At 49.7% G+C, this 21,923-nt stretch overlaps 1 protein-coding gene across 1 annotated transcript in view; it reads left to right on the top strand.

The window, feature by feature from the left end:
* The first annotated feature begins 469 nt into the window (after positions 1 to 469).
* The window catches only part of MYT1 (myelin transcription factor 1), a 34,519-nt gene continuing 13,065 nt past the window's right edge, over positions 470 to 21,923 (top strand). The window contains exons 1-16 of the mRNA XM_075516954.1: positions 470 to 524; positions 2,307 to 2,460; positions 4,176 to 4,359; positions 4,767 to 4,927; positions 5,050 to 5,259; positions 5,811 to 5,873; positions 6,669 to 6,918; positions 7,858 to 8,725; positions 9,351 to 9,485; positions 10,894 to 10,984; positions 12,858 to 12,971; positions 14,409 to 14,623; positions 17,318 to 17,442; positions 18,133 to 18,402; positions 19,159 to 19,313; positions 21,741 to 21,803. Of these exons, the coding sequence (XP_075373069.1) occupies positions 470 to 524; positions 2,307 to 2,460; positions 4,176 to 4,359; positions 4,767 to 4,927; positions 5,050 to 5,259; positions 5,811 to 5,873; positions 6,669 to 6,918; positions 7,858 to 8,725; positions 9,351 to 9,485; positions 10,894 to 10,984; positions 12,858 to 12,971; positions 14,409 to 14,623; positions 17,318 to 17,442; positions 18,133 to 18,402; positions 19,159 to 19,313; positions 21,741 to 21,803 (3,113 nt within the window). The remainder of the gene's footprint in view (positions 525 to 2,306; positions 2,461 to 4,175; positions 4,360 to 4,766; positions 4,928 to 5,049; positions 5,260 to 5,810; positions 5,874 to 6,668; positions 6,919 to 7,857; positions 8,726 to 9,350; positions 9,486 to 10,893; positions 10,985 to 12,857; positions 12,972 to 14,408; positions 14,624 to 17,317; positions 17,443 to 18,132; positions 18,403 to 19,158; positions 19,314 to 21,740; positions 21,804 to 21,923) is intronic.

Below are 21,923 nucleotides of genomic sequence, written 5' to 3'. Positions count from 1 at the left end.
GGATTTAAGCTCTTTAGCACACTACAGGAAAAGTTGCCCTTCCCGGGCATGAGATCAGCTTGGCTGCATGTTCAGAGATTTCTGAATACGTGCTGGCTACTAACCTAGGTGCTCACAGCACTTCTGTGGTGTAAATCCAGAGAAACCAGTTCTGCCCTTAACAAGTGATATCTCAGACGCAGCCGGTTTCCAGCACGGGCCATCACATCTGGGTGTTTGTCCTTCTGTGGCACCCAACCAGCAGAGAGTCCTTGTTGTGTCCCAGGATGTGGAAATTAATTTAAGGTTGCTAAATTTGGGCACTATGGGTTAACAATAAAATCAATGCAAGAAACCTCCGTCTCAAATACGCAGGAAAGCTTTCCCTGCCGCCCAGGTATTTACACAGAGCAACAACCACATGTGAGATTGTCCTTTAACAATAATTTTCTTGTTATCTTTCAACAATTATCTTTTCTTTCCATCCCAGATGAGTTTAGAAAATGACGATAAGAGAGCACGCACGCGATCGAAGTCTATCAGAGGTGAGCAGCTGGTTATCCCGCAGCGCGGGGATGTATAGACCTGAGCTCCCTGCACTTTGCTTGTTCCAAATAGGCTTTGATTTTTCAGGTCCAGGCTTAACTCTTTAAGTTATGCTCACTGCCCCCCCCTCCAACCCCACTGCAATTTGTCTACAAACCTGGAAAACTCCCAACCACAAACCTGTACAGATCCTCATAATATTTAACCCTCATCCCCTACACCCAGGAGAAGGAAAAAAAAAAAAAAAAAGGAAAAAGAAAAAAAAGCCCCTTTGCATGCTTTGCTTTAGGGGGATCGCAATCACTGGAGCTTCAGATCAGCTCCTGGGGCTTTCATCATGCACGCTCTGCCAGTGACTTTGAAGTTGCACATCTGAGAGTGCCTGGCAGAAGTAGCGCGTGCTGGAGAAGCAAACGGGGCTGTCCCCCGGCAGGGACGTGAGGACAAACGACTCGTTAATGCAAAGCTTGATTGTTATTTATTTTTGCTATTGGTCTGTCTTTGCGTGCTTTCTCTCTGGGAGAAGGCGAGGTGCTCTGATACAGAGCACAGGGTGTCACCTTGGGCGGTCCTGGGGCTACGTGTGATGGTTACGGACCGGCCTCTCCGTTTTGGTTCCTTTTTGTGGCCGTGGATTCGATGAATTGCAAAGGTGTCTGGAAGCGAGGGATGAACGGGGCTGGCTGAAAAAGTGTGATGGCTGCAGGGACTGCGGCTTCACCCACGCAGCTGTGGTGGAGCACCTTCCTTTGTCCTGACCCACCTTCCTCCTTGCTCTTCTCAGCATCTGCATCTTTTTAAAAACAGAACAAAACCCAGATGCTGCTAAGTGTGCTGAATCGAGCTCGGATCTTTGGGTTTCACTGCTTTGTTGCACGTACATAAAGGTGCTTGCTCAGGTTGCTAAGGAGAGTGCCCCGATTCTATTTATTTTCTCGCACCCTGCCTTCCCCACACTCGAATCTGGGTTTCTTGATGTGAAAAGGTAATTTATTCCATACACCCTGGGACTTGCCGCTGCCTCCAGTTTGTTGAAGCTTGTGAGTCATCCCACCAGAAGCTGGATCCCAGGAAATCCAATTAGCTCAAACAAATTGAGCAAACGTGTTATGGTTTTTAGCCTGGGCAAATTTAGACTTGTGTTGTGGGCTTTTTTTTTTTTTTTTTCCTCCTGATTATTTGGATTCCTGGCTGGATGTAAGGTTTCAGCAGCGATGCAATGTTGTTGTATGTTGTTATTGTAAGCGCTGGGATGTCCTCTTATTCACAAGTGGGAAATAATCCCTGAAAACCCTACAAACTATTCTTTACCCTAAAAGCCAAGTAGCACAGCCCCTACCATGTGTCTGAGCGTAGGCAGGGGCTCCCACGTCAGTCCGGTGTGACAAGGGGAGGAGAAAAATATGCCTGTGCCCCTTAATAGGTAGAGGGTAAATGTGGCCATTGCAGCAAAACAGTAGTGAACTGTGCAAAGAGTAACTGAGAAGCACATTTTAAAGGCAAACATAGAGAAGAAGGCATGAGAAAACTCAATCTTTACTTAAAAGTGTTGGAGTCATATGCGTGCATATCAGTATAGCTCCATTGACTTTAAAGTCATCGTGTATTTAGAGAGAGGTAGTCCCTGATGCTGCAAGCATGCACTCACGTGCTTGAAATTAAGCACAGGCATGAGGATTTACAAGGCAGGGTTATGATTTACTACAGGCTGGCGTGCAGTAAATGATGGCAGGATAGATTTGCCCTTTCTTTCCCAAACGGGACGCCTGAGGAGGCAATAGAAACCCAGCAGCAGGCAGGAGAGGGTCCCCCAGAGAAGGGGGGTGTCTCGGGGGGGCTGGGCACCCCTGTTGCGTTTTTGACCTTGTGTTTGTTTCCATTGCTGCATCCTGCCCTTCGCCCAGTGCCCACGGAGCTCATCGGCCAGGAGGTGAGGTAAGGACCCTGCTCCTCCTCGGCGGTGGGAGGGAGGGGAGGCCCCGTGCTGGGACTGGCTTGGGCGAAGCCCGCAGCCCCTTACAGGCTTGGGAACCTGGGTGAGGGGAGCAAACCCATGGCACTAATGGGGTGGGGGTCTTGCTGGGGGGCTTATACTGGTGGGCACCTTGTGTGTCCAAGTCCTTGGGGCACCACTTGATGACACACGTCAGGGGAACCACGGGAGTTAAAGGGATGAAAACACAAGCTCTGGATGGGTCACATTAGACTGAAGACCCTCCAGCCATCCTCTGTCCCATCCCAGATCTAAACCCCAGCAAAACCTAACACCACCCACGCTTTGTGTTGCAGGATCATTAGGGACAACATCCTACTAACCAGAATTTCTTTTCCATGTATTTTATATCCTCTTATTGCCCCCAAACAATGTCGTGTCACATCACTTCCCGTGCCAGATGCTCCTCCTTTGGCCCCATGTCCCCCTGCTGAATCACCGAGGTCTTGTTGTCACTCATTTAGCAGCGCTGGCACGCAAACAGCAGCAGCCAAAAGAGCCAGAGCGAGCCTCTGCAGCCCTACAGAGCCTCTCATTATAAATAACAACTTCCCCCATCTCTAAGCTCCCTTTAAACCTTGCACAAGGGCCTACGCAAGAGGTAGGAGTCTTTAACCTGGACAGGCGCTAATAGCAGGGGCTGCCTTTCCTAGCAGCCTCTGTTAGAAAGCCCTGTGTGTCAAAGAGTAATTGGACCTTAACCAACCCAATTTCAGAGCATTTCTGCTCCCCCACTCTCCTATTACTCTGGAGAGACGGGAGGAGCGAGTGGCAGGCATGCCACTTCTCCAACTTTTATTGCTGAACACTTGAGTGGAGGTGGTAATTGGAGCAGGTGACATATATAAGGGGCAGGACACAGTGCTCCACAAAGCCATCTCTGCAGCTGTCACCTAATTGCCTGATTAACTGGACGATTAATCGACTAATTGGAAGCAGGGCATCGTCTGCATAACAATAAGAGGCCTTTTTGTCAAGCATATGAAGGCTGTGGAGAGAGGGAGAGCAGGTCGGTGCGGTGGTTGGTGGTTGTTGCGGGGAAGGAGAGCGGCTTTGATAGACCTCGAAGCCCCTTTCGCCTTTTGAGACTCCTGCCAAAATGCATGAGATCTCCCCGGAGGAGAGCGGGAACGAGAAAGCCTGGCCCAGAGCATGCCGAGCATCACCTCTGCACTGGTGCTTTTTAAAGGGATTAAATTAATACACCGAAGCCAGAGACATCCCAAATCGCCACCTGCTTTGGAAAAACTCGATGCTGAACCACTTGGCTCTTTCCTACTTGGTTTTTACTGCAGGCTTCATTTCACCACATCAAAAATGGGGGGGGGGGATCAGCTTTAATTGATGCAGGAAAGCTTATAAAAGCCTGTAACATCTTCATCAGAGCTGCTCTTGTTTCCCACTGAATAAGGCCTTTTTCAGGCAAGTCACTGGTAACATAAACACCGCTCTGTTTTTCGGCGTCCAGTCACTTAAAGTGTGTCTGGGGCTGCTAAGGACAGAGCAGCCTCAGTCATGACTGAGGGCAATTAAAATTAAATAGACTTTCAGATCATCAGCAGAGGGAGCAGTGAAGGGGGAGCTCCCTCTTCCTATTGTGCACGTTAGCGGGACGAGATCTTTTTTATGTATGACCTCGAGCGTTTTGGTCGGGAAGGGATGCCTCGCTGGCAGGCAAGACCCCAGGCACGTTGGGCTCGGGCTGCGTGTGCACGCCGAAAAAGCTGGGAGCCGTCCCCAAAGCGATGGCATTGGAGGATGCTCAGCATCTCGCGCTGAAATTGGGCCACGAGCGAAGGGGACAGCAGGAAGGAGGGACTTGGTCTTGGAGGGGCCAGGAGGTACAGCTTACACCCACGGCCACACATCTGCCTCCTCTAGAAAGCCACGTCCCCTTAGGGGACCTGCTGCCGTCGTTTGCCCTCTTAGCATTAGCTTTGCTAAGCTAAAGCAAGCCGGTCTCCCCGAAGGAAGGATTCCTGCTCCCCTGACAGTTCAGTAGTCCTTTCCTGTCCCGGTTTTTGGTATTCTCTGAACACAGCGATCTGACTTGTGCAGGGTCTTCTGGGGAGTTGAGCCATTAATAACCCGCCAGTGCACCCAGAGCTGCTGCATCCATCAGCGCACTCAGATCCTGCTTATCCTTAGCTTTCTGCAAGGGCTGAGCTCTCTGCTGAGAGCAGAAATTCTGAGTCCCTAAAGCCTGACTTGGTACTGTTCGATGTTGTCCTGTGTCTTTTACTCCAAGAATAACAGGCTGGCCAGATCCCCTCTGGGCTGGCGATGCCTTCTCCCTTTGCACTGTCATCAAGAGATTTCATTAGCACTTCCAACTTCCTGGGCCGAGGGTGATACGGTGCTAAATGAGGTTATTAATCCTACACGACTCCAGAATTCCTCAGACGTCAGGCAAGTCACTTGGGCATCCTCTAATCAATGCCATAATCTGGTTTTGCCAGAAAATGTTTGCTTTAATGCTTCTTATCTGGAGCCCTTATAGCTCCTGGAGCTGGGACTAATTACCCCTGCAGGGGAGGCGCGCGGCCCCGCGCCGAGGGATGCAGCAAGCAGGCTGCGTCGCTGCAGCCCGTGGCGAAGGCAGCAGTGGCTGCGAGCGCTGCCCAGAGCTCCCTGGAAGTCTTTAACTCATCCTCTTCTGCAGAGCAGCAGGAACAAATGCAGGGATTTAGGAGATGTGGTCACCTAAATCCCATCCGTTTCCCCAAAAGTGAGGCTCTGAGGTGCTTTTGAGGATTTTTGTCCTGGTGATCTGCACCCAACGTGCTCTGGCTAAAACCTCCTCGATCCACTCCCAGCCTGCTCTCTCCAAAAAGCCACCCATTTCTTCCTGCAAGGAACCCCAGTTCCCTGAGAAGCCATCAAGTAAGTGAAAAGCCCATGTCTTCCTCTGGCACCAGCGAAAAAGAAAACTGAAGAGTGGCAGTGGGGAGGCAGAGTGCAGTTGTTGTCTGCTTTTTAAAAGCTTGCTCTTACACATGCAAATCTTTAATTAAACATACTCATAAAACTATAATGAACCGTTCATCTAATTAAGTGGGGTGAGTCATTTCATTAATTTTTAGCAAACTGCAAGGCTGCTCTCCTGCCCTCCTCACTTGGAATTCAAAGGGACAAGCTGAACCATTTGAGGGAAATTATCTTCCCTTTTGTGGTTATTTTGTTCCTTGTGCACAGGACCTGTTTAACGGACCATAGTTTATACACTTCTAATTAAAAATGAATTCTGCAAGTCCTATTGCTGTTCTTGATGGTTGCTTGTTTCCCTCTCAAGCTGTCCAACCCCAGGCTGTAACGGCTCAGGACACATCCGTGGAAAGTATGCAAGACACAGAAGGTGAGGCTGGGTCGGAGGTAGTGGGGATGGAAAAATGCCAGCAAAAAATGCGAAGACAGACGTTCACTGGAGAGAAGCTGGTTCAGAGCAGCAACCCAACTCACCTGCCCCAAATCTGCCTACCAAAGAGCCACTTTGTCTCTCCATCAGTCCGTGAGGCATCCTGGGGTATCTGCTTCACCAGGCTAACAGTAGCCTTCCCACAGACCCCAAGCCAAGGCAGAAGTACCTGGGCTCAGGCACCTGGGGTTGATGGGAGCTGTCGGAAGGCAGAGATTTTGGTCTGCTTGGTGCCTCTATGGACGGGGAGGGGAAATGAGAGTACACTGGCTGTCTTGGAGGCCAGGCCAGCCTTAACTGATGGCTTTCATCACCCTATAATGGTGAAACTGGAGTGGTTGGTGGACATGCCCCAGGAGCCGGTTCCGCATCCCCTGCCTGGTTTCATGGTGGCACTGGTGGCTGTCACCAGCAGTGGTGCTGGGAGCTGTTGGTCCTGCTGCTCCCTGGACAACCACTGCCCATGGGCCAGACTGCTGGAGTGAGCCCAGCATCCTTGTGCTGACTTCTGAGTAAAGCTGACGAAGTTGCGCAAACTCAAGGTCTGAGAGCAGCTCTTCTGGCCATGAAGGGTTAAAACAGCTAAAAATCTGGGCTGCTGGATGATTTTTTTTTTATTTTTTTTTAGTATTTTTGTATTTGTCCCACTTGCCTTTGCCTAACCGGTTCAGATGCCATAGCCATGCCTTTCTCACTCGGCAATGCCTCCTCTCTGCTCCTTGATCCCATCTGCAGTTTACAAAGCTGCCCTCTAGCAAAGAAGAGGAAACTTCAGGATGCGGAGGCTGAACATCTGGTGTCGAAGAGAAAATCCCATCCGCTCAAGCTGGCCTTGGATGAAGGCTACAACGTCGACAGCGACGGCAGCGAGGAGGCTGAGGTGAAGGAGGAGTCCGGCTCCGACGAGTCGGAGGGGACGCTGGAGGAGGACGAGGCAGAGGCGGTGGAGCAGGAGGAGACCCGCAGCCCCGAGCCGGCAGAAGGTGCTTTATCATTATTGATTGCAGAGCTGTGTTCTGCAGAGGAATAAAGGGCAGGGAGTGTTAATAACCAGGAGTTATAGCTCCTCTGAATTATGTACAGGATAGGTTCTTCAATTATTACGTTCGGTGGAAGCACAACGGCAAAGCTCTGGTTAAGCTGAGGGGATGCGCACCGATTGTCTCCGGTGTCTTAAAAATGAGAGCTTTTCCATCAGGGATGCTCTCTGGGGAAAGACCCATGGAAAGCACAGAGGAGCTCGCCACGTGGCTCAGATGGCGGCGGGGAAGGCGGCCGCGGTCCCACATCGGTGCCTCGAGGGGCTCGGCTGCCTTCCCCGGTGCAGGACCCGTCTCCCTGGCTGAATCCGGCCGCTCTCCGAGAGGAGTGACAGGAAACAAGCTGGGTGTCCAGCCGGGTCCTGGCACTGTGTCGGTCCCGGTTTGGAGGCCCTGGCTTGGGGAGCACCGGGAACGAGGGGGCCAGATGGCTGCTGATGGTGGGGGGCTGGAAGCCGCGCACATCTGAGCCCTGTGAAAGCTTCCAGTGGAAATCCCCTTACTACCTGCCATTCCCAAATGCAATAAATTAGGCTGCTCCAGGGGTATAACAGCCAGGCTCTGGTTTCAATTAAGCTTAAGTAAGACAAAGAGATGTTTACGAGCTTATACAATTACTTTATTTTCCTCCTTCTTTTTTTTTCCTTTTCCTCCTGGTTTTTTTTCTTTTCCTCCTTTTTTATTTTTCTTTTCCTCCTTTTTTATTTTTCTTTTCCTTCCTTTTTTCTTTTTCTTTTCCTTCCTTTTTTCTTTTTCTTTTCCTTCCTTTTTTTCTTTTTCTTTTCCTTCCTTTTTTTTTCTTTTCTTCCTTTTTTCTTTTTCTTTTCCTTCTTTTCTTTCTTCTTCCCTTTTTCTTTCTTTTCCTTCTTTTCCCCCCCTCAGAGAGAAGCCCAGCAAAATTGACCCATTATGGACAAAACACGGCAACAAGTATGTCTGGGCCCAGCAAGGCCAACTATAGCAGCTATCAAGAAATAATCGCCAACTCTCTCCTAAACCTAGGCCAAATAGCGGAGGAAACCCTCGCCATCGAAGGGCAGCTGCCTGAAGCTGAGCTGCAGGTCTCCAAGCCACCGTCCAACGTTGTGCACCTGGTCCACGAGGATGCGGGAGAAGAGTTAGTGGAGGAGGAGTGCGACAAGGAGATCATCATCCAGACGGAGGACGCGGAGGAGGTCATCGAGGTCACCAGCGAACGCAGCAGCGAGTTGTGTCCGGAGCACCGGGACGACGCGAACTGCGAGGAGTCCTGCAAACTGCAAAAGGCTGAAGCAGAAGAAGAAGATGAGGAGGATGAGGAGGAGGATGAAGATGAGGAGGAGGAGGAGGAAGAGGAAGAAGAAGAGGAGGAAGAGGAAGAAGAAGAGGAGGATGAAGAGGAGGAGGAGATGGCTCCTGAAGTGATCTGCGAAGAAGCTCCTCACACTTCTCAGGACACCCAGAAAAGCCACTGTGAAGGGCAGTTCAGCCCGAAGCCCGAGTATTCGGTCATCGTGGAGGTCCGGTCGGATGACGACAAAGACGATGATGCCCGCTCCCAGAAATCAGCGGTGACCGATGAGTCAGAGATGTATGACATGATGACGAGGGGGAACCTGGGGCTGCTGGAACAAGCCATCGCACTGAAGGCTGAGCAGGTGAAAATTGTGCGGGAGCCCAGCCGGCTGCCAGGAGAGCACGTAAAGCACTTCCAGGTGGACGAGAAACAGAGCAAACCGCTGGACAGCATCCGAAAGAGCTACTACGGCAAAGGTATGGGGACCAGCCTTCACGTGTCTCCCTCCTTCCCATCCCCAGCTGAATTTGTCTGCTCAGCACCCCATGAAAACTAGGCTGCTGGGGGGTTTCACAGCCCACAGAAGGAATTTAGCACAAATCCTCAGTGCCCAGAGGGATGGGGACATCCTAGAGGTCAACAGTGATTGCACAAAATGATGGTGTCCTCTACACCTCAGCAGGGGAATTGCTTGGCTAAATTGCCTGTTGGCCTTGAAAATCTCAGCCTGGTCAGTAGGGCTCGTTTAAAATCCAAGTGGGTTTTAAAGTAGTGGTAGGAGTCCGGCCACAGCAACACGAGGGACTTGGCAGGGGTTGCAGAGTCCCCCGGGTGCTGAGCTGGGCTGCCTGCTCGGTCGCTGTGAGCTGCTCTATGCTCCTAGCTGGGTTAACTACTCAAATTGTTTTGCTGATTTTAATTTTTTAAACTTCCAGTGTTACAATTCTACCTTCAGGGAAAAAACCTCCAAACCCAAAGGTTTCTCCCTGTTTGACTGGAAAAGTGGTGGGAAGCATCCTTGGCAATTTTCCTCTCCTTTCCACCTCTTCCCCTCCAAATCCGCTAACCTGCTTCCCACCGCCCTTTCCCCACAATCCCTAGATCCCTCAAGACCCGAGAAGCGAGAAATCAAATGTCCGACTCCTGGCTGCGATGGGACCGGCCACGTCACGGGACTCTACCCTCACCATCGCAGCCTCTCTGGTTGTCCGCACAAAGACAGGATCCCTCCCGAGAGTGAGTACATGGTGGGATAACAAGGCTGGCTTAAATTAGTCTGAAGCCTTATTTCCTAGGGGGATTTTCACACCTGATGGAGCCGTCTCAAGGCCAATGGGCACTCCAAATAGTCCCAAGTGATGTGAATTTTATGACCAAGTCCCTAGCACAAGCCTGATGTTAATCCTGGGCTTATAATGGAGTTTCTGGCATGGGATGGTGCTTTTCCAACTTGTGCCGGGATGCTTTTATCCACCAAATTGTTACTGTTCTTCTTGGGAAATGCTATGGAGATTACTAGGAAGTCCTACCCTTCTTAAAGATTTTTAGCACCATCCTGTGGAGAACGAGGTCCCTTCTCTGAAAATCAAAGAGGTGCTTTAAAAATTATGCCCACCTCCAGAGGTGTGCTAAGCTGTTCCCATCTTTACACTGAATGGCACATGTTTTTCTCTATTTGGGATATCACGTTGGGAAGAAGGGGAAACTCTTCTTTCCTGCTGTCCAAGCGTGCTGAAGGTGTTGCTGTACAGCAAAGGAGAGGAGTTGTTCAGGCCGTGCAGGATAGCCGAGTCTCCTCCCACGCTCTCATCGCTGTAAAATTCACAAGCTGCTATATCAAGATTCATCTATTCCACAGAAAATATTTATCATCATCATAACAGATTTATATATATACACATAAAGAGATATCTTATTTCTACCTCTCTACCAGCATCCTAAATAGCTTTCCCTGTGCATATACATAAAAATCAATGTTTTAAGTTTATAATAATGGCATAACAGACCAAAAAAAAAAAAAAAGGAGCCCTTCCTTATCAGTAATTTCAAAGGTTGCAGACCTGCCATAAACACAGAACTGCAGGGAACAAGGAGAAAGTACGGCTATCTTCACACAAGCTTGAATGCAAGAAAAAATATTAATAAATAACTAACACAAGCTGTGTGCTTTAGAAAAGCTTGCAAATCAAATTATTTTCTTTACTTTTAAGGTCAGTGCTGCAGGAAGCAATAATCCTGAAGATTAAAATTAAAAAAAAAAAATCAAAGAAAGACTAGTCCTAAGGATAAAAGCAGAGATACAACTTCAATCACTTAAAACTACCTGAAATCGGGAGACCTGGCTCCAAAACAGTGGTGGGTGGGAGGGGCTGGCTGGGGGAAACCGGATTGCAATCAGCAAACAAGGAGAAAGCCCAAGCTGTGTGCAGAGATGCTAATCTAGTGCTGACCTGAGCACTGCTGCCTTGTAAATCGTTTTTTTCTCTACGCAGACGAATTCTAGTTACAGCATTTCACGTTCCCCGATTTCTAGGAAACCAGCGTACGAGACTTGATGATTTTGTCTTTTTTTTTTTTTCCTCTGATTTTTATCAAGTTGTTTTTGTTTCCCTTCCCCTCTCCCCTTCCCCTTCTCGCTCTGAAGTCTTGGCGATGCACGAGAACGTGTTGAAATGCCCCACACCAGGCTGCACAGGACAGGGTCACGTCAACAGCAACCGCAACACGCACAGGAGGTACCAGCTTTGACTTCTCCTCCGTAACGGCCAGGGCAAGGATGGCAGCAGGGCAACCATCCCCAAAAGCCTTGGCTTTACTCTTGTACTGAGATGGCGCAACTAAGATGGGCGAAGTAGGGATGACCCTAAGACAAAGAATAATATGAGAAAGCAGGACGGGGTAGTGACTTTAGGACGAGAGGAAATGGCCTCAAGTTGCGCCAGGGGAGGTTTAGACTGGATATGAGGAAATTTTACTTCACTGAAAGGGTTGTCAAGCATTGGACCAGGCTGCCCAGGGAAGTGGTGGAGTCGCCATCCCTGGAGGTATTTAAAAGCCGTTGGGATGAGGTGCTTAGGGACATGGTGTAGTGGTGGGCTTGGTAGTGTTAGGTTTACGGTTGGACTCGATGATCTTAAAGGTCTTTTCCAACCTATACGATTCTGTGATTCTGTGATTGTGGCTGGGCAATAGAGCTGAGCAATGCTTCCAGGCTCGTAGGTGGGACTATGGAGGGGTAGGTGCAGGTGGGGGTTCATGGAAGAGGTGTTTGGTATTAGGGAAGCAGAGGGTGCCTGGTGAGGCTGACAGGAGGGTGAAGTTTGTGTTTGGTGGTGTGGTACTCAGCAGGATTTCTAGGAATTTCCACAATATTTAGGCTGAAATTATTGATGAGCTGGGAATTTAGGTCCTCTTGCTGTTGGACCTTAGCCCAGATGTGATCAAGAGGGGACAGGGTTGCGCTTTGGGACCTGTGATTATACCCCATGCTCTGGCTTCGGTTAAACTCAAGCGCTTTTACAAACGGGAAGGCTGCGAGTGGAGGGGACGGTGCACTTAAAAGCTAGAAACCTTCCAAAAAGCCAGACTAGCTTGTGCTACAGGGATGTGCTCACCCTGTGCCATTTGTTGCACTTGAACGTAATTGGCAGAGAGCGACGGCTCGGCGAACGTCAACGCGTTTGCAGGCGCGAGGTGAGTTTGCGTCATTACTCGTTCAGCCGTGGAGGAAGCTGGTGCATGCTTCGTCGTAGCCGTAGCTGCTAGAGGAAAATTAGGGAAATCTGCTTGGTTAATTGAGAAGCTCGGTTTGGTGCAGGCAGCAAGCGATTGCAGTGAGATCGAGGTGATCCACTGGTGTTAGTGGGTTATGGAGCGAGCTTCGGGCGCAGACCCAGAGGGGTTGGAGCCCTGCATTTCACAGGGGACTGGGCTGGGATTCCCTCGGTGCTGGCTGCTCCGGTGATGAAGGTGCCCGTGATGGCTTGGGGTCGGCTGGGAGCACGTGGGCTCTGCTTGTGCCGGGTTTTTACCTTCCCTGAGCAATCGCTGTAAGAGCCAAGCTGTCCCAAAGAGGCAGAGCCAGGCTCACGCGTAGGGCGTGTGCGAGCAAAAGCCATTACAGCCCCCGACCTCCCCCAGGCACCGGCGTGCTGGCAGCCGTGCACATCAGAAGTGCAAATGTTTCCCCGCGAGAGCCCCTCAGAAGGCTCCCTTCAAACGGCCCCTGCAAAAGATCCAAATAAATACAAATCAAAAATGCCATTTAACTGCTAAAACCACTCAAAGAAACCAGCCCGTCCCCCTCTGCCCCTGCTGTGCTCAGCCCGGGGGAGCTGCCTCCTCGATCCACCTCCAGGCCCTGGGGATGCTCCGGGGCTCATCCTGGAGAGATTTGGCACTGATGTTTGGCTGCTTTCCTGCTTGCCAAGACTAAAAGTAAGCCAGGATAATGATAATTAAAAAAACCTTTAAATGCAAACACTTTTCTCATGGGCTCAGTGCAGCTCTGGGTCCCTGAAATGAAGATTTTCATGCTCATCCCTCATGCTTGGTTTCCTTCTCTCTTTTTTTCCTCCTTCTTTAAAAAAAAAAAACCAACTCCCACAGTTTATCTGGGTGCCCCATTGCTGCTGCTGAAAAATTAGCCAAATCGCATGAAAAGCAACAAACCCAGTCTGGTGATCCTTCGAAGACCAGCTCCAATTCTGACCGGATACTCAGGTAAATGGGACCGCAAAGCCCAGCGCTGCCCCAGCCCTCCCCGCGATGCCGCGCTCGCAAGAGCGGCCGTCACGGCTCCCTCCAGCTGTATCTTGATACTGCTGAGTCCTGTTATTATGATCATAGGTCTCGCCAAGGTGGGGAGATATTTAATTGATGATCCCAGGGAGGGCATTGAGGACAATGAATTGCTTCTGTAGCATCAATTAATGCTGAGGCTACAGGCCAAAGGGTTTTACCAGTGCAGCAGAAGGCATTTGTGCCGATTGCTCTGCAATGCAAACTGCCAGCGAATGATGGCTATTATATTAGCATTATAAGTAGGGTGGGCTCAGGGAGGGGGAGGAGGAGATTTAGGCTACATATAAATCACTTGATGGCAGTTTCGCCTAAGTCCACCCGCTTTTCTTCCTTAACCCGCACGGTTCAGAGGAGAGAAACCTGCCACTCATTTCCAAACCAGTCGCATTTATTTTGTTATTTCGCCCGTCTCTATCTTCCCGGGAGAAAGGGCTGTCTCACATTAAGGATGTCCTTGATAGATGCTGGCTTCCGTAGCTGATGTGATTCATGAGGCTACAGATGGATTGTAATATGGTTAGTTATTTTGCAACGAGAGCAGGATAAAAACCGCAGTATGAGACCCTGAGCAGCACTCCCACAAAGGCATCGAGGCCTGATTAATTTATTTATTTGCTCCCCAGGACTGCTGAGCACCCTGGTGCACCAGTGCTCGGTGCTTTGGAAAGGCCATTTAGGGCGATTACTTATTTATTTGCAGCGGAGCCCGTGCCGGGCGCAGAGTGCTCTGAGCACATCACGAGGACGGTCCATGCTCCAAGGAGCTCCCGCTCCGAGGACTCGCTGGTGGAAAGAGGTCACGGGAAGGAGAATAACAATAGGCCATTTATATACAATTTATATGCAAGACAAATTGATTCATGATAGGCAGCCCAGCAGAAGCGGGTCTTTAAGAGGGACTTTGCAAGCAGGGGAGAGGCCCTGGTGCTTTTGCAATGAATCTGCAGGGGGGAGTGGAGCTAAACTGGGGTCCTCATGCCTTCGTGTGCCATCCTGTGTCATGGGTCCCATAAAGGAGTGATGCCCAAGTTTCTACTGCTGTTGGAAAATGCTGCCACACCACGGCAGCCTGCGAGAACATTGTTTTGCGTGAGATCGACACCTCAGTGTTTTGCCTAAAAAAGAAGAAGAACAAAAAAAGGAAAAAAAGGGGAAAAAATAAAAAAGGAATCTAAGAGACCCAAACCAGATGCAGACTTGCTGTGGGAGAGCAAAAGGGCTGTCGCTGCCTCCTCTTCCTCAGTAACCCCTTGGGGACAAGGTGCAGCTACAGGTCCCCATCGCGTCCGGTCCCCTCCCAACAACCATCTCATCGCGGAAAAGAGAAATCACTTTTGCTCGTTGTTTCATCCTCAGGCCTATGTGCTTTGTGAAGCAACTGGAGATCCCTCAGTATGGAAGCTACCGGCCCAACATGGTCCCAGCAACCCCCCGGGCCAACCTGGCCAAGGAGCTGGAGAAGTACTCCAAGGTCACCTTCGATTATGCAAGTTTTGATGCTCAGGTTTTTGGCAAACGCATGCTTGCCCCAAAGATTCAGACTAGCGAAACCTCACCTAAAGCCTTTAAATGTAAGTTGGGAGCAGGGATGGGCTGGGTTTTGCATTTTCTGCCTTTCTCAGCGTGTCGCGAGGCGCTGGGCTCACGGCTTTGGGGTGATGGGAGACTCGGGGCCGAGCTGCTGGATCCCTCCTGCTGCTGCGAAGCAGGGGGAGAAATGGGGATGGGGGAGGCTGAGATGGGTCCTGTGGCATGTACCTGGTGGAGAGAGGAGCCTGTGGCTGCTGGTAAAGCTTTTCTTCGGGGAGAGTTGCTTTGGCTTCAGCTTTGGGAAGAATTGCATCAAGTGGTGGGAACATTAATCTGAGCGATGTCTCTAGGTGGGATAAGTTACACAGTTGTCCTCAGTCGGTCCCCGCTGCTTTGCAGTTCATATCTATTGATCTGTCTCTCCTCATCTAGCTAAATGGATTATAGTTTTCTTCTCTTCCATCTTATATATGACCCACTCCACCCATTTGTCTTCTCTGCTGTGCTCTGCTCTCCAGCTCTGCTACCTATCGATCACCCACCTCCTATCTCCCAGCTCTTTCCTGTCGTAGCCACCCACCTCTGCTCCGTACCGAGGACCTCGCACTGGTTACGACACTGTGCAACGAAAGTGAAAATGAAATGGCTAAATAAACCCTCGGGGGCTGGGCTGTCAGGAGCAGGAGGGAGACTGCGCGGGGAGCCAGCCTGCCGCAGACTGATGTTAAACCTCCTGCTTCCCTTTGACACCAAACGTGCACCTGAAGACATCTTTTTGAGGGGGAAAAAAAAAAAAAAAAAAAAAGATTTAGGAGCCCAGTTTGCAGAAGTCAGCAGCCTCAAGAGGGCTTTCTCTCTGGCTAATCCCACTTCCAGAATCCTGTTTAATCCTGATGCAGCTGCTCTCTAAAAAGTGCTCGTACTTGAAAGCATCCCGGTTGTTGCACTACAATGGAAGCACCATTTATTACAGTACTAAATCTGTAAAGGATCAGACAATGAAATTGGATGGAGGCCAGAGAGCACAACTGCCACTGTCATCCTGGGTTAGGGCTGATGGAAAAGTAATTTGTTTCCCAGCACAAGTGATTCTCTTGCTGAATAGATTGTGTTATTTGCAATATTAGCAAAGAATTTTCAGGGTAATTGTACTGACAAAAATAATTCCAGCAGACCCACTAGGATAATCCTTTCTATTTTTTCTCATCACTTATTTTACTAATTTGCTGATTGCGAGTCTATTAGTGGTAGAAATACTTATGAAATGGAAAAGCATCGCTGAGCCTACGGTGTGAAATTGAAATTGGCATCTCACGATCCTGGATATTGTTAGGTTGGGCTGGCAAATACCCGCACCCCGCTGCAAAGACATGGATTAAACTGGACTCAAAAACAAGCAGCCATACACAAGAATAACCATTTGGGCAAACCTCCAATGAGTTAATCAAAGCGACAAGATGAATATGATTGCCAATCATAGCAGGGAAATCTGTTCCTTTCACTGAGAACTTATTTTAAAGAGATCTTCATCCAGAGGGATTTATATTCCCCTGTATGTGTGTGCATAATTCCCATTAATGTCAATATGCATTATATACGCACACAACAAGGAAGAAAGCAGTCCTCAGGAAGATTAGCATTTTATAGTGTCTTATATTACGAGTTTGTAATGGGAATAATGAAATCGCTTTGCTCTGTAGCCGCATCAACCAAGGTTGTCTTGCTGCTTCGCCATCATGGAGCCAAAGCTTATGAGTCTTCCCTGGGTGAGACTCCCACAGAAGGGGGGGATGTTTTCCCCCAAAAAGGGCATAGTGAAATGAATTAAGAATTTGAAGATTCTGCTAATTGATTCAGAATACAATCCCGTGACGGCTGAAAATCAGATGATCCCCTGTTTGCACCCACTGAAAGTACTGACTTCAGAGGGACTCTCTGTGGGTCAGGGCCCTCCTAAACGGGTCCAGGTTCAAGATCAGGGCAAGTTTTATTGTGGGTTAACCCTGGGAAATATTCACTTTCATTTCGTAGGCTGTAAAGAGAAATTGCATCTCCAGGATTGCACTGCTGCATGCTGTGACATACAGAAACAGTGCGGTGTCGTGGCCGCGTGCGGCTATGTAATAAATCCTGTTATTCAGGCATATTTAAATGATATGTCAGCTGTCAGAAAATCCATATTTCACTGGTGTCATCATCGGAAGCTCGTATTTCATAGCCATGGTTTTGCTATTAATGTCATTTTTTAAATTGTAAGTTTTCAAACGTGCTACAAGAAATCTCCCCGTAAGTCAGCTCTGCAGATAAGTTATGAACAACAAAAAAAAAGAGCCAGGAAGCTTCTCTAGGCTTTCTCCTTTAACTGCTTCCACCAAGGAGCAGCTTTAATGAAGAAAAGCACTCATGTTTTGGGAACTCGATGGCAGAGTCAGTTAATGAATTAAGTTTTCACACCGAGAGACCATTGCGCAAGCCGCAGCCAGCACCGCTCCTATTGCACATCCAGGCAACAGAATAGCCCGTGGATTGGTAATAACCACAGGTTGCTACTGGAACTGCTGATACGTTGGCTGTGTCAGACTCACTTAACCTCTCACCGCTGCCCGTGCTGGTTATACATTAGCCTTGTGTTGTTCCTTCTCTTTTTATTCCAGCCAAACCTTTTCCAAAGGCCTCTTCCCCCAGCCACAGCCCCTCCAGCAGTTACGTGAAGAGCACTTCATCTTCCTCCACAGGCTTCGACTACTCCCACGATGCCGAGGCTGCACACATGGCTGCCACTGCCATCCTCAACCTCTCCACCCGCTGCTGGGAAATGCCGGAGAATCTCAGCACGAAGCAACAAGAGGCCCCTGGCAAGGTGAGCTGCGCGTGTCCGGGGACCACCCCACCACCACGCAGCAGAGTGGGTTAAATCTTGAAGTTTGGGATGGGAGAAAACCTTTTTTTACCCTTCCTTTCATTTTAATCTTTAAATATAGAGGGAATGCAGAGATTCATCACATATCGCTCCCTGCTTTGGGTGATGCAGTTTGGAGGAGGTAATCGTGGCTCTTAGTGTGTTATGGAGATGCATCGTAGCTCAAATTACCCATCTGAGATGAGCATTGTGCCCAAGCAGAGCCTCAGGGCTGGTTTCAGTTGCTCACTGGTCTGTATCTGATGTCGTTTGAGATTCCCCAGTTGCATCCAGGCTGACCTCCGGCTATTTTTCAGAGGAATGCAGGTTTTCCAGAAGTCCCATGTTGCACTCGCAGCCTCGGGCAGATGTCTTGGATGCCACGGGGCATCTTCAATGGCGCTAGATGCCTGTGTTCAAGCAACCGACTCAAAATGCCATGTTGCTGGTAGTAGAGGAGTGCATTTGCATGGCATGTTTCTGAAAATATTGATGAAAGAGCATCCCTTCCATTCAGTTCCTTCTAACTGACTGTGGAGAGGACGGGACATGAATAACCTGCCCCCTGCACTGCAAAAGACAAATGGGGGCAAGATGCCTATAGGGAATTGCTGGCAGCTGCTAACGTTGGGCATCTTTCCAACCTTTCAGTCCATGGACATTGAGGTGGATGAAAATGGGACGCTGGACTTGAGTATGAACAAGCACCGCAAACGGGAGAGCACCTTTCCCAGCAGCAGCAGCTGCAGCAGTAGTCCCAGCATGAAGTCCCCAGATGTGTCCCAGCGCCAAAACAGCACCAGTGCCACAAGCAGCACCATGACTTCCCCCCAGTCCAGCCAGACCTCCCGCCAGGATGAATGGGATGGGCCCATTGACTACACTAAACCAAACCGTCAGCGGGAAGAGGAGCCAGAAGAGGTGAGCGGTGACTCTTGATGCTTAAATAACACCTCACGGGGGACTGAATGCCATGTTAGCATGCGCAGTTGTCCTATTTTCCCCCAGAACCCCTAATTTGCCCTTTGAGCCTAGGAGAGTATTATTAGCTTCATCAGTGCTACCAGACATCAGCTGTGGACCATGAGGCAGGAGGCAGATGCTCTCGGCTCTGTTGGGGTGCTCTTGCCAAGGAAGAACCCACCACTTGGTTGTCCTGGGTCTGCAGTGCTTTCTTCATTGTAAATCCTTTCAGCTCACTTGCACCAGTGGTGCTCCTGGCGACGTTCCCCAGGATGATTTATATCCGCCGTTAGCAGATATGGCCCTGCGCGCCACTTAACGTTAATCCGTGCAGGTGGGGGAGCCCAGCCATTACCTCCTGGCTGGGGTGAGCGTCCTGGCCCTGGAAGCAGCACGCTGCTTCTCTGCCCGTGGGGAGGCAGGTGCTGCTGAGGATGAGTGTGGGGGGATTGCACTGATCTTGCACTCATCCCTTCAAGACCTCGGGAGAGCCAGGTGGAAATTCCTGTACAGACGTGTTTTACACATTTCGCCTATAAAAAGGGAAAATTGCAGACTATTTGATCTCTGGTTTGGGTACTTCAGGGCGCTTGCAAAGGGCTCAGGAGAGTTGGCAATGCTGCACTAACTGGGATGAATCTGGGATCCTTTCCCACCACAGCTCAGCATTAATGACCACCACTACAACCACTTTTTCTGGCTATTTCCTTGCAGTCAGAGCCTGCCGCCCACTCTTTTGCCTCCTCGGAAGCTGATGAGCAAGAAGTGTCGGAGGAAAACTTTGAAGAACGAAAATACCCAGGGGAAGTTACTTTAACCAACTTCAAGCTTAAATTCCTCTCCAAGGACATCAAGAAAGAGCTGCTCACGTAAGTCCTGCCTTCTTGTCTCTTCCTCCAAAATGTATAAAATATGTACGCAGGACAGCCAGTTAGGAGACAAAATTTGTTAGCAAATACATTTTAAAAATTAGAAGTGTAGTTCCCTTTCTTACTGTGATTGGTCTTACCTCATCTAAGTGGTTCAAATGAAAGCTCAAAGAGAAAGCCTATCCTCATACAACTGCTGATCAATGAGGCATATGGCCTTGAAACTCTGCAGTGATGAAGGGATCTTTCTGGGGAGCTTGGTGCTTTCGAGGTTCATGGATGTGGATGTGGAAACCTCCTTGCAGGGCCCGTTTTCCCTGGTGTTTTCCTGCAAGAGTGTTTCTGGCACAGTGATGGAGCCTGTCCAATCTCCTGTCCCCTCATTTTGGGACACTGAGTGATGCTGTGGAGCCAAGAGCACCCTAGGGATCTCAGTACCTTCTCAATAGGAGTGTTGAAGCACAAGGTGCCTCGCTGGGAAGGCAGGACTTGTTGGCTGTTTAACATAGAGCAATGAGTCCCATCACCGTGATACTGCAGGGCCACAAAATGTGAACTAGGGCTACAGCAAGATTGCATCTTACATTGGAGAGAGATCTTAACCAAACTCACATCTGCGTATTCATGGCATTGGGTGGGTGGAAATATAGACTCAGGTCTATTCTATTAGATGGAGTATTGCTCTGCGTCCACACTGATCCCCCAAACTAATGGTTCTTGTTTAGAGCCTGACCCAAGTGCTTTGATTTAATGGCAGGCTGGGATCAGTCTGGAGGTTGTGATGGGGAGGTCTGACCTCCCAGGGATCCCACCAGATCTGCTGTGCTTGGCCCTCTTTCCTGTGCATCTGACCTTGCCATATGTTAAACAGGGAAGAGTCGGCAGGCATGGTTTTGCTGACCTTATACAACGTAGCTCGTTATTTGGCTATGCAAGCAGGAGGCTGAGGGAGCAGACAGGCAGCGAGGAGGTCCATGAGGGCAGAGCAGCAGCAGCATCTTCCCTAAATAAGCAAAGCACAGACCAGCTGCCCGACGCAAGCTCTAAAGGCTTTGTTAAAACCCAGCAGCGATGTGAACAGCAATTTCTGAGGTAGAGCCCTGAAGTCCTCCTGTGCTATAACTGTATTATGAAGGTAGAGAAATTTCCTAAACGGAAACATCCCTGGGAATAAATAAATGGTGTCGTGGGCAGCCCTGAGCCTTCCCTCCCCATTTAGCAACCTTGTTCTTTTCTGGCCCAAAGGCCGTCATGAATTAGCTGTCGTTAACGCAGGAGCAGACTTGCCCTCTGTGTCTGTTTGGTGCCCCGTGTCTGGGTGCAGTTCTTGGGCCATCTCCAGGCACTGACGGCAGTCGCTGTGAAGCTACTCCTCACCTCGATCTTCTCGCCGCCCTGCTGTCGGCACACGAGTGGGTACCACGTAGCAATACATCACCGCTGCTCAAACGTCTTCATACCAGTGCTGGCCCTAGGGCTCGTTGTGTTTGTGTGGGTGTTGTGGCCGTGAAAAGGACTCAAGGGTGAGCAGGGAATAGCTGCATCCCCAAAACTCAACCTGCCAGGCCAAACTGTCCCAGGACATCCCTGCAGCGTCCCAGGACATCCCTGCTCTCTCGCATACCCCCTGGTCTCAGGCAGGCAGGGCGCGACTGTGCCAGAGACTCACTGCTCATGCACAAACTGGATTTGATTCCCTGCACGCCGAGAAGGGACGACACCTTTTCCCATCGCCTGCGCAAGTGCAATTCTCTGGGGAGACAGCGGAGAGGGACGGGTGGGAAACGTAGCCCGGCGAAGGCAGTAGGCAGGATGCGGCAGCACACGAGTCGGAGATTACTTATATTCCCTTTCTGGAGTGAACAGCGTTTTCAAGTTTTTCTTTGCAGCTATAAGGGCTGGAGGGAAAAAAAAAAAGTCATTTCAGAAAGCTGAAATCTGATGCTTTCAGGGAATAGCTGATTCCTGTAGCCAGAGCTTCAGTATTGCAAAAATCATCCAAACTGGCAGCGCCAAGGCAGTGGTGTTCATGCCTCTTCATTCATGCCACCCAGCAGGCTGCTTAAGTCTTCCACTGCCACCGAGCAAACCGAGCAACTAAGTATTTTGAACACTTTCTTCACATTTGCCACAAATTTTTTCAATCTTTTCAATTTTTTTTTTTTTTCAGGATCCTTGTGGTCTTTTGGGAACAAAAAAGGGAGGAAGGGGGGCTGAAAGGGAAACAGCTGGTTTATTTGCATGCAAACATTTACACATATGGTGAGGTCCGATGGAAGGAGCTGGTGTAAGGGGTCTGGCACCGGGGTCGGGCTGAGCCCCCCCGCAGACAGACCCCGAGGAGGGCTCAGCTGGTTTTGCAGATCCGTGGCTCTCGGGTGAATTCCTGCCTTTCCAGCACTTACACTCCTTGTTGTTGTTGCCCAGTTGCCCGACCCCAGGCTGTGACGGCAGCGGACACATAACGGGAAACTACGCCTCTCACCGCAGGTGGGTTGACCTTTTTCTCGTGGTTTGGACTCTAAAGACAACTTTTTTTTTCTTTTAGTATATTTTTTGACCATGTGGATAGTTTGGTTCTGTTTCCTCCCCACCTTCTGTTGCCCCTCT

The sequence above is a fragment of the Mycteria americana genome, chromosome 14 (assembly GCF_035582795.1).
Source record: "Mycteria americana isolate JAX WOST 10 ecotype Jacksonville Zoo and Gardens chromosome 14, USCA_MyAme_1.0, whole genome shotgun sequence".
NCBI lineage: Eukaryota > Metazoa > Chordata > Aves > Ciconiiformes > Ciconiidae > Mycteria > Mycteria americana.
This window is presented reverse-complemented; position numbering and strand designations above follow the sequence as displayed.